The sequence below is a fragment of the Thamnophis sirtalis genome, unplaced genomic scaffold (genome assembly GCF_051295495.1).
Source record: "Thamnophis sirtalis isolate CommonGarterSnake01/CBP01778 unplaced genomic scaffold, rThaSir2_p1.2 scaffold_24, whole genome shotgun sequence".
Classification (NCBI taxonomy): domain Eukaryota; kingdom Metazoa; phylum Chordata; class Lepidosauria; order Squamata; family Natricidae; genus Thamnophis; species Thamnophis sirtalis.
This window is the reverse complement of record NW_028261404.1, coordinates 521,014-533,056: the sequence shown is the minus strand read 5'-3', so window position 1 is coordinate 533,056 and position 12,043 is coordinate 521,014. Positions and strand designations below refer to the sequence as shown.

The 12,043-nt window shown below is 36.7% G+C and overlaps 1 protein-coding gene across 10 annotated transcripts in view; it reads left to right on the top strand.

Moving 5' to 3' along the window:
- Positions 1–12,043, top strand: part of LOC106543408 (RNA polymerase II-associated protein 3-like) — a 42,021-nt gene that overhangs the window by 17,129 nt on the left and 12,849 nt on the right. For all 10 annotated transcript variants that reach the window (XM_087703135.1, XM_087703131.1, XM_087703129.1 and 7 more), the window contains 5 exons: positions 914–1,035; positions 3,000–3,070; positions 3,204–3,320; positions 4,847–5,070; positions 5,568–5,766. In XM_087703135.1, the coding sequence (XP_087559261.1) occupies positions 914–1,035; positions 3,000–3,070; positions 3,204–3,320; positions 4,847–5,070; positions 5,568–5,766 (733 nt within the window). The remainder of the gene's footprint in view (positions 1–913; positions 1,036–2,999; positions 3,071–3,203; positions 3,321–4,846; positions 5,071–5,567; positions 5,767–12,043) is intronic.

Genomic DNA, 12,043 nt, shown 5'->3' with positions numbered 1-12,043 from the left:
GTCTAAGATTGTCACATTTTTCCAGTTGATTTTCTCTGACAATCAGCCATCATTAGATACATAAACATTAACATCTATACTTTATACTAAAGCCCAAAAGAGTAAAAAAAGACTCCAGCACTTCTCCACCAGTAATCGGCACTCAGATCAGCATAGAATAACTTCAAGGTTAACTTTAGACCAACAATCAAGTAAGCAGTACCCCAGTCAAGAAACTGCCAAACAGTCCAATCAAGGAATCTCTAAGACCACCCTGACCTACACAGACAGGCAAGTCTCCAGAATATAAACTGACATCAAATAGTACTCCTTACTAGCACTAATGATGTTACTTAGGGCAATGAAACGTCTGCAAGAAAACAAGTAAGTTCAGAGCAACAAGGATCCCCCATTTCAACCCTGAGCTACAAATATTCTTTATTGGTAGAATGGCTTACATTAGTAGTTTTAATCTAGACTAATATTTCTCACATGTATTTTAGCTGTATATAACTCATCAAATTTACGTTTTCTTGGTGGAGTTAATTCAGTCGCAATTATATATTTATTTGCCTTTTACCTTTATTTTTTATTAATATTTACAAACTACAGTTAGTGAAAATTGAGGTTCTTTGGATCCAAGCAAGATCCTGCAAGGAATTATTGCTGTTAGCTTTAAATAGAGTATCTTACCATTCTAGTTTCTACAAGATTTTTGTTTCTAAATAATAAAAACATATTAGTCCTGCCCTAATTAATTTGTTGAAGTGATTTTACATGCATTCTAATATATATTTCTCTTTCATACCTCACATAAAATATGAAAACCTTCATTGGAATAGGTGAGAATTACTATATGCTTTAAGAGCCCAAAACTGTATTAAATTATGCTATAATAACTATTTTTTTAAACAAACAACTCTTTATCAATAAGATATGAAGAAGCAGAGGAAGATTGCACTCGAGCTGTGTTATTTGATTCTTCATATTCTAAAGCATTTGCCAGAAGAGGCACAGCTAGAGCTGCCCTTGGAAAACTAAAAGAAGCTATGCAAGGTACGATTGTGTCCCTGTTTAATGTTGTCCTTTTCTCTATCCACTCTTTGAAGGAAGCAGCTCCAATCCAACAATAGCTTTCAGGAATTCAAAATGCTGTGATGTACAGTAGCATAATATTTTAGCTTTTATGAACCAAATTTTCTCTAGTTGCTTTTTAGTAACTTAAGAATTAAAGAACAGATAATGTTACTATTACAAAAATCCTATTGGTTTTAATCAGAGAAATGTTTTGGAAGTCCTGTTGAAGTTAGTGAAACTGCCAATTGCTTACCCTTTAGAGATGTAACTGTACCATTGTAAATAAATGTGTATATTGGAAGAAACACACTTACTTGTGTCTTTCATAAAAATGTATTGAAAGCTAAATTATTATTATTACACAATTGTATCACAGCGGCCAGTTGTTTCGCCGGATTTGGCATTGGTTACTAGTCGGGCCCCACCCAGGGGCCTAGGACGTCGTAACGTATTTTCGTAATATGCGTGCAGATCCAAGCAGTGCGGCTTGTGCATTTGACTGATGGTGATTTTGTCAATTTTTAACTGTTTCAAATGTAATTCCAGTGCTTTTGGAATAGCACCCAGTGTGCCAATTACCACTGGAATTACCACTGCTGGTTTGTGCCATAGTCGTTGAATTTCGATTTTTAAGTCCTGATATTTTGCGATTTTTTCATGTTCCTTCTCGGCGACCCTGCTATCACCTGGTATTGCGATGTCTATGATTGTGACCTTATTTTTCTCAACCAGTGTGATGTCTGGTGTATTATGCGCCAGTATTTTGTCCGTTTGTATACGGAAAACCCACAAGATCTTGACCATCTGATTTTCGGTGACTTTTTCAGGCTGATGTTCCCACCAGTTTGTTGCTGTTTTAATATTATAATTTTTGCACAAATTCCAATGGATCATTTGTGCTACTGAATTGTGCCACAATTTATAATCAGTCTGCACGATTTTTTTACAGCAGCTGAGTATGTGATCAACAGTTTCATCAGCTTCTTTGCAAAGTCTGCATTTGGCATCATCAGAGGATTTTTCGATTTTGGCCTTAATGGCATTTGTGCGGATAGCTTGTTCTTGCGCAGCCAAGATTAGTGACTCTGTTTCTTTCTTTAATGTACCTGTGGTTAACCATAACCAAGTTTGTTCACTGTCCACTTTATCTTTTATTTTTTCCAGAAATTGGCCATGCAGTGCTTTGTTCTGCCAACTTTCCATTCTTGATTTTATCACATGTTTTCTGTATTCTTGTTTTGTCTGTTGGACCTTCAGTAGTTTTTTGTTCTTTACTTCGATTAATAGATGTTCTTGACTTTCTTTTAAATAATCAGCCAGTGCATGTTTTTCTTCTTCAACTGTTTGCTTCACTTGTAATAATCCTCTGCCACCTGATTTTCGGGGCAGATATAATCTATCAGTATCACCACGTGGATGTAAACTGTAGTGCCTTGTCATTAGTTTCCTGGTTTTTCGGTCCAAAATGTCCAAATCAGCTTGTGTCCAGTTAACTATAGCAGCTGTGTATCTTATAACTGGTATTGCCCAGGTATTTATGGCCTTGATTGTATTTCCACCTTTCAATTTAGATTTCAAAATTTTCCTAACACTGTTGGTGTACTCTTGCCTGACAATAGTTTTTACTTCTCCATGCTTGATGTTATCCAACTGCAGAATGCCTAAGTATTTGTAGGCTTCATTTTCGTTGCATTTAATTAGTTGGCCATTGGGCATTTCAAATGTTTTGGAAGTCCTGTTGAAGTTAGTGAAACTGCCAAGTGCTTACCCTTTAGAGATGTAACTGTACCATTGTAAATAAATATGTATTTTGGAAGAAACACACTTACTTGTGTCTTTCATAAAAATGTATTGAAAGCTAAATTATTATTGTTGTTGTTGTTGTTGTTGTTGTTGTTGTTATTATTATTATTATTATTATTATTATTATTTGCCTTTCCTAGATTTCAAAAGTGTCCTGAAGCTGGAACCTGGAAATAAGCAAGCAATGAATGAAATAACAAAGCTTAAAAATGTATGTGTGCTTATGCTTGTGTATTTTAATACCATCTTGCAACAGCAATTAATTGCTTTTAATCTGGATATTTTGTGGGTATTAACTTCTTTAGATTTCCATGGATATTTATTTTACTAATCTTTCCTTTAAGGAGTTAATCGCAAAAGGCTTTTTGTCAGACACTGAATATTTTGGACTACCACAGAATGAATCAGAAATACAAAATCTGGTAAAACCGATTGATAAACCCTTGCATCTGAGATCAGCTGTAAGTAGTATTGGTTTATTTGTTTAAATATAAATATTTTAAATAGAACAAAAATAGTTTAAAATGTGACGTTAAAAGGTGGGAGGAGGGGCTTAAGTATTAATGAGGAAGGATGCAAGAAAGGATAAATTGTGAGGATGGTTTTTTTGTGTGTAGTATTTCTGTAAGGCTAAGCAATTTGGCATAATAGTTGAAGTTACTCGTTTCTGACTCCAATCCTGTCTCTCTTATGCATTTACCAGTAATCAAATACTTGTATATAATAATGAGGGAATGGTGGGTTTAGTAGATAACAACAGAATTGATAATAAAACTGAATAAATTATCCAGGATTCAGGTTCACTTATCCAGTTCAAAGCACCCTGTTTGTTTGTTTGATTTATATGCCGCCCTTCTCCCAAGGACGTACAACATTAAAAAAAAAACATATCACAAAAGTTAAAAAAAAATTAGATAGAGTATCCAAAAAATAAACCCAATTAAGGTTAACAATAACATTTAAAATTCGATTAAAATTAACAATAATCAATCATTTATTTTATTTTGTTCAGGCCAGGCCGGCTTGCTGGAAAAGCCAACCAATGCTATTGAATCTAACCCAGAATTTATTTAAGTTAATTGCAAATCCTGGCCAGTTATAATTATAATCAGTTATAATTCTCTTGAGTTTGAAATGAGGATGGCATCATTAAAATCCATAGGTGGGCAAAACATGTATTAGAACTAAACAAAGTTAGTCAAAAGAGCATGAACATTTTTGAATTACCTAGAAGCTCTTCATCAGGTAAGATATTACACAAATGTGTAGAAAGTGAAAAGAAAAATTAAAAATGCACCACAGTATTAAGTCATAAAGTCCACAGTAAAAATACCAATATCAAGTTCTTGGACTCAGTATATTGGGTATTGTTGGTAACAGATTACACTTGGCTGTCAGGAACAAAGCAAATGGGTTGTAGCTGATTTTAAAACCATAGTTGCTAGTCTTCAAATGTTGATAAGTCAGGAATTAATAAAGAATATTTGTTAGGATTGAAATGAGGGGTCCTTGGTGCTCTCTGAGCTTGGTTGTTTTCTTGCAGACATTTAATTACCCAAAATGAAACAGCTGCAAGAACATAACCAAGCTCAGAGTGCATCAAGCACCCCTCAATTCAGGAATTGGCCAACACAAAAATGTGGAATTCTAGTTTATTCTCTCCTGCTGTTCTTTATCTCATTCTCCCTTTTCACATTCAAATAATGATAAACTTTCATTTTAATATTATATTCAAGTCACTGAAAAATCAGGCATAAAAAGTATAATTATTTAAAGGAGTGAAATTTCAGTTATTTTCTTCTTTCTACCTTTGTGATAAGATTGATAGATAGGATGCAACATTTCCCTTAGATTATTTCTGTGGAGGAGACAGACAAAATATTCTGTGTTTTCATTAAGATATAGTTATTCTTTAGAAATGTTGCTCATTATATGTAAATGTGTGTTTCTATGTTAATTCATTGCTGGGTTGTTTTTATTTATTTAGAAACCTTTAAGAAGAATAAACATTGAGGAAATCAATAATGATGTGTTATGTGCACATTTGATGCCCACCAGAGAATCTGAACCTATTCAATCTGTTTTTGATAACCCAAGTGAAACACAGGAATTAATATCTATTAAGAATCAAAATGAAGATTTCTCTTCATCTGGGACTCCCAAAACAAAGCTGCTGAAAATAGAAGAAATTGGTGATGCTTTGTTGACCGAGTAGGTTTATATTTTTTAGAACAGAATATTATCAATTTTTTTGTTGAAAGGCTTTCTAAAAGAAATATCCTATGCATGAATTTGTGCCAAAAGCACTACTTTTTGTAACCCTTTAAAATTAAACATCAGCTTAAGAATCTAGTTCAGCGTTTCAACTGCTTATTTACATATCTACAGTTTTAGCAATAGCACTCAGACTTATATACCGCTTCACAGTGCTTTTACAGCCCTCTAAGCAGTTTACAGAGTTAGCCTATTGCCCCCAACGATCTGGGTCCTCAGAAGGATGGAAGGCTGAGTCAACCACATTTAAGCTTAATTACATAAGAAAATTTGCATAATTTAATACACAAATGACAATTTAACGTTTTCATTCTTTCAGAGGTTCTAATGCTACTTTTGACATGGTACCATGTACTCTAAACAGGTAATTGTATATATTTCCTAAGGCAAAATATTTAACCATTAACAAAAATTCTCTGCCTTAATATTTTTAGATCCATTACCACAAATACGGTGAAGGAAAAACCATCACTTCAGCCTTGTGCTTTAAAAAAGCAAGCTAAGACAAAAAAATACATTATTTCTTCTGTGTCTGAATTTTCTGTGCCTCCAGTCCCTATGAATTCTTTCCAACTTGAATCAGATTTCCGAAAATTAAAAAGTTACCCCGATCAATTGTATACATATTTGAAGGTAAGATGACTCATTCTTTCTGTGGTCACTAGTTTATTCCAAATTTTTGGCATTTAACAAATTTGATTTCAAAAACCAGTTTGGTTTGGTGGTTAAGGCATCAACTAGAAACTGGGAGTCTGAATCCTGCCTTAGTGACAAAGCCAGCTGGATGACCTTGGGCCAATCACACTCTCTCAGCCACAGGATATAAGGAATGGCAAACCACTTCTGAAATCTTGCCAGGAAAGTTGCAGGGATTTGTCAGAGCAGTTTGCAGAAGTCAAAACTGACTTGAAGGGGTTCAGAAAATGATATTATTAAGTATAGCTTAATAGTGCAAGTATACTGGCATCTTTCTTTGAAAAAAAATACATATTCTATTTGATTTATCTTATATTTTTGTATTCTTGAATTACAAAATTACTGGGATTCTACTTTTAGAAAGTAGAATGTTTCATATTGAATGATTTATAACAGAGCAAGTTTATTATACCAGTAAGTAAATGCCAAATTTTAGCTCAGAGGTGGCAGAGATAGTTACAGTGTCAGGGTTCCAAAAAACACACCCAATGAAAGAAAGGCTTGTGTTTCCTCAAAGTTCCACTTTATTAAAAATGTCATGTTGGCACATTTGGGAAAACTTCCAGGTTTTCCCACCCAATTGAAAGTTCAAGACCCTGCCCCAACACCCACAAGTCTATCACATGGTCCAATCCTTCATTGCCACAAAGACAGATTCCTCCCATCCACATCCGTCCAGGTGCACGGACAAAAGCGATCTTGACTTTCTGAGAAAGAATAATGTTATGGCTACATATCACCCAACTCTGTATAATCCCCCCTCCCATTTTCCACAGTAGAAAGTGTGGCAGGCCTGAAATCCAAAAAGGAAAAGATGGCTTCCAGATGTGATAGGCAGCCTCCCTTCAGAAGACACATGTGTCCTGTAAAGAGAATAATGCAGGGGGTTAACATTACCTAACTAACCACCTCTTCCACTCCCCAGGGGGGGACCCTTTGGCTCATATGGAAATTTTTCATGAAACTGCTTCACTAATCTGTCAGCTTTCACATTCCAACTTTTTACTCACGTAGCTTCTGACAAAGGGTACCCCTTCCAATATACTAAATATTGTAATCGACCTCTATATCATGTATAGAGTCTAATATTTTTTTCACTTCGTAATGCGTTACTCCTTGCATTATTACAAACTAGACCCAATCACAGGTTTCACAATGGAAAACGGTGTATCTTCCCTAGAATTCTAGGCAGGCTGAGCTGAACTGTAACTGGGTTAATTATTTTGACTACTGGGGAGGAACCTAAAAATTTCAATTCTAATTTCTTGCTAGGCATCCTCAACCGTATTTATTTGGTCGATAGAAAAACTTTATCCCCCAGATGCAAGGGGGGGTTGGAGCAAGCAGTGCTTGTCTGCTTGTTTCTTATATTCTTCCAACGCATCTGCCAGGACTTTTTTGGTATTTTCCCACCCCTTTTTGAGAGAGTCCATCCATTCAATCAATGACATTGAGGAGGGAAGCTCTCTGGGCAGCTCAGGCATACGAACAAATTCCATGCCGCTGGTAACTTGGAAAGGGATTAATCCAGTCCTGCTATGGACAGCGTTGTTGTACGCTACTTTGACAAATGGTAGCAAATCGGACCAGTTGTCCTATTGGTAATCCACATAACAACCGATGTATTGTTCGACCATTGCGTTTGTACATTCTGCTGCCCTGCTCGTGCTCAGATCGAAAGCTGAGCTAAGTCCTTGCATAGACCCAATGGACCTCAGGAACTCCCTCCAGAACTTGGCGGTAAACTGGACTCCTCAGTCAGAGATGATTCTCCGGGGTATATCATGCAGGCGATAGATGTGCTTGACAAACATCTTTGCTAGCTTGTTAGCTGAGCAAGCGAAGAAAACAAATCAATGACTGTCCAAATTACTGTGTTCCCACCACTTTCTGGAGCTCAACGATGAAATCCATTGCAATCTCTTCCCAAGGTCGGCTGGGGTTGGCTATCTGTTGCAGTAGCCCAGTGGGCTTGCCCGGTCTTATTTTCATGGCTGCACATGTGGCACAACTCTTTACATAGTCCTCCACTTCTGCCTTCATTTTTGGCCACCAGAATTGATGCCTGGCAAGGTGGAGAGTCTTTAGGAATCCAAAGTAGCCTCCTAACTTCACATCATGACTGCGCTGTAACACTTCTAGTGTTAGAGGAACGTATATTGTGGATTCTTTTCAGGCAAGTCCATTTCTCATAGTTAAGACGTCTTTGTAGTCGGTGAGTGTGGCTGTCAGTTTGTCCTGGTTGGGACCACGTGGCTGTTTGTTCTGGCCTCTGGTGCTGACTTGTGCTGCTAGTTGTTTAGGAGGAATGATGGTGTGAATCACCTCTTCCCTCCGGCTGTCAAACTGTGGCTTTCTTGACAAGGCATCTAGTAGGTTCTTTCCTGCAGGGATATACCTCAGTTCGAATTTAAATCTCCTGAACTACAACGCCCAGCGGACTTGTTTTGGAGATTGTTTTCTGGGGATTTTCAGGGCTGACAATAATACCTCAGTTAAATTGATTTTATCAACCTACAAAGTTGTTGTGTTCACATTTGAAACTGAAACTTGAAAATTTTAGAATGAAAATCAGAATAGAGCTGGAATGGACTTTGAAAGTCTTCTAGTCCAGTTCCCTGCTTAAGCATGAAATCCTGTACCATTTCAGACAAGTGGCTGTCCAGTCTCTTCTTAAAAACATCCAGTGATGAAGCACTTACAACTTCTGACGGCAAGCTTTTCCACTTTGTCCTCACTATTAGGAAATTTCTCTTTATTTCCAGGTTGCTTTTCTCCTTTATAAGTTTTCACCCATTGTTTCTTGTCCTGCCCTCTGGTGCTTTCAATAATAAATTGACCTCTTCCTCTTTGTGGCAGCCTCTCAAATTCTGGAGTACTGCTATCATGTCCCCCCAGTCCTTCTTTTCTCTAGACTAGCCAAACCCAAATTCTGCAACCATTCTTCATGTTTTAGTCTCAAGCCTTTAATCATCTTGGTTGCTCTTTTTTGCACTTTTTCCAAAGTCTCAACATCTTTTTTATAATGTGGTGACCAAAACTGGATGCTGTATTCTAGGTGTGGTCTTGTTAAAGCTTTATAAAGTGGTACTAATACTTCATGTGATTTTGATTATATGCCTCTTTATACAACCAAGATGTGAAGTTTCCAAAAGATTACCTAATTAATTTACGAGCCTTGAGGCAAAGTTCAAAAGAAATCCAGTCATTTATTAGGATCAACATTTTGACATATTCTTCTCCGTGACCGAAACTGATATCTGGTTAATGGTCTTTGCACTTTACCCCAGTGTCTCCCCTCCCCTCCCCTCAGTCTGTGTCATAAATCATATCCACCAACGAGGTGCTGCAGCAGGCTGTGAATTTTGCACCCCACAGGCCGGCTGTAGAAATATGAGATCCAACTCTGGCCGAAGGTATGCGTGGAATTCTCCCTCTAATGTTAACTTGATTATTAACTGTTTTATTTCATTTTCATTTTCATTTTATACAATCACTTATATACTGTGCAATTAAAAAAATAATAAACACAACTCATCTTCTATTCCACTATAGAAAACCAACATAACACTTCATCCTCCACACACCCTTTCTTCTCCCCCTCCAGCTTTCATTTCTCCCCTCCAGCATCCCCCTCTTCTACTTCCCCTCCCCCTCAGACATTCCTTTCTCCCCTTCCCTCCATCTCACCCTCCTTACATTCCCCTCTCACTCCCTCTCTACTCCTCCCTCTTCTTTCCCTCTACTCCTCGCTTCGGTGTATTTCTACTATTCATTAATCTATTTGATTTGTATTTTATACTAAAATTGAAAGAAAAGAAAAAAAAGGAAAATAAAAGGAAAAGAGAAAAAAAAGAAAAAAGAGCAGCAGTATACAAGTGCATTCTTATTGTTTTGGAAATTGAAACTATATTTCCCCCCTCCCCCCTCCCCCCAGTAAACCCCCCTCCCAAGCCCCCTTCCGACTTCCCAGATCCCATGCCCGGCATAGTTTTTTATCAAACACAGTCTAGAGTATATTGAAACCAAATAGATTAAAAATTAAAAGATAAAAGATAAAGGGGAAAAAAAAGGAATAAAAAAAGAAAAAAGAAAAAAAGGAAAAAATCAATAAACTCTCTACATTGAACTCAGCTTCCCATCATTATTAAAACTTAAACAATGTACATCATTCCTAATCTTAATTAATTTATTACTTGCAGGATTTCAAACTATATTGAAACCAAATAAGTTAATCAAATAGAATTCTACTCTAGCTAGGGACCTTATCTCTTTGTCTAAATATCTGTCTATTTCCAAACCTTTAATTTGTCCCTTTTACCTCCTTCTCTAAAAAGCAGTTTAAACAAATCTCAAATACTTCTCTCGGTTTCCTTTTCCAACTCTTCTCATCCTACCTCACCCGTGTCCATATATGTATTTTATTTTCATCCGTACTCCTCTCATATTTGCTCCGCCTTCCTGCACACTCCCTGGGTATATCCTTCCAGACATTATATTCCAATAACAGTTTATATAAAAATCAACTTACTTTCTGGCTCAAAATAAGCTCTAATTGAACCTTCACTACCCTCCCATCTACACCAGGCGTCCCAACTCTATTCAACCTAAACCACAACTTCACCCTCCTCACCCTAGAAAATAAATCATAAACAATTTATATAAAAGTTCAGAGTTATCCATCAAGTCTTTTTTTAAGTCTCATACAATATATTTTCCGAGGAAATCAGCGTCATTTCTTTCAGCCTTAATGTCTCTTCATCGGTATACCACTATACCATTTTATACAAGACAGAAGTCACAAAGTATTATTCAAATTAAAATTAAGCAAATGTTTTGGAAGCATAACTAAATCCTTGTTCTCTGCTCTTCTGCCCTTCCGGAGGGGGAAAACGATACCTCCCGCCTTGTAGTTGTGTGTTTTGTTGTTTCTCTTCTACTTCTCCTTGTCTTTGTCCAAGTCCGGGTAATTCAGGAAGTCCCGCCTTTAGGATCTTATAGTAAAAGTCTCGGGCTTCCCAAACAGAATTGAGGCGATGTTTTTGGTCATCAAGTGTAACTGTAATACCAAATGGCACCTCCCATCTGTACTGTATCTGATTATTTCTGAGTTCTTTAGTTAGAAAAGCATAGTCTCTCCTGGCTCTTAACATTTGGGGTGGTATTTCTTTGAAAACGATCAAGTCCTGTCCATCAATTCGCAGCCTGTTATTGTAAAACTCTTGTAGTATCGCGTTTCTGGATTCTCTTGTAGCAAAATATATAATTATATCTCTCGGAAGCTGTCTCTGTTTTGCTGCCCACGAATTATGGCGGTAAATTTTTTGGATCTGCCAATCAAAGTTGAGTCCCGGACTTCCCACCAAACGACTGAAAGCCTCAAAAAAGGTCTGTTTCAAATTCTCCTGTTCATTTTCACGCAATCCCCTAACTCTTATTGCAAACGCAGTCTTTTTATAATTTGTCATAACAAGTTGTCTTTCTGCGTTTTCAACTTCCTGTTGCAACATTTCAATTTTAGATGTCAGATTAGAATTAGCTTCTTCCAAAAGCTCCAGTTTATCTTCCATTCCTGCAATATAATCTGTCATTACAGTTATGACCCCGATCATATCCTCCTTTGTTTGAGCAATCTGGCATCAAGCTTATCACAAAATTCCGAGATAAGTTGCTTCATTTCCTCTCTAAATTCTTTAAGAGTTTCAAAAAGAAATTCTTTCGTTAACAAATCTCCAGTAGAGGGCGTAGAAGGCAAAAGCTGCGGCTTTGTAGCAATTGCTTGGGATGTATTGTTAAAAATACGTTTAGACTGCTTTGATTTGGGAGCCATTATAAAAAGGAAACAAACAAAGTCTCTGCTCACCTTGATTTAAGATAAAATACTTTCAATAAACTTTTGGCAATTAGTAAAGAGAAGTCTTCAGGAAAACAGGGCTAATTAAATATATCATATATCAAATGCGGAAGCTATAAAATCGCCATTTTGAAAAGCAGTTAGACAAGAGTTTTTTATAAAATTGAAGCTGGTATTTTGAATAATAATAATAAAAAAGGGTTCTCAGGAATGGTCGCTGCTCGGATTGATTTTAAATAGCTTAGTTTTGTCCTGGGGGGGGGGGGGCGACCTGCCTTGAGCTGAAAAAAAACAGCTGAGAAGATCTGGCTGGAGTAAAAAAAAAACAGCTTTTGTTGAACCTCTTCTCCGTTCACAGCG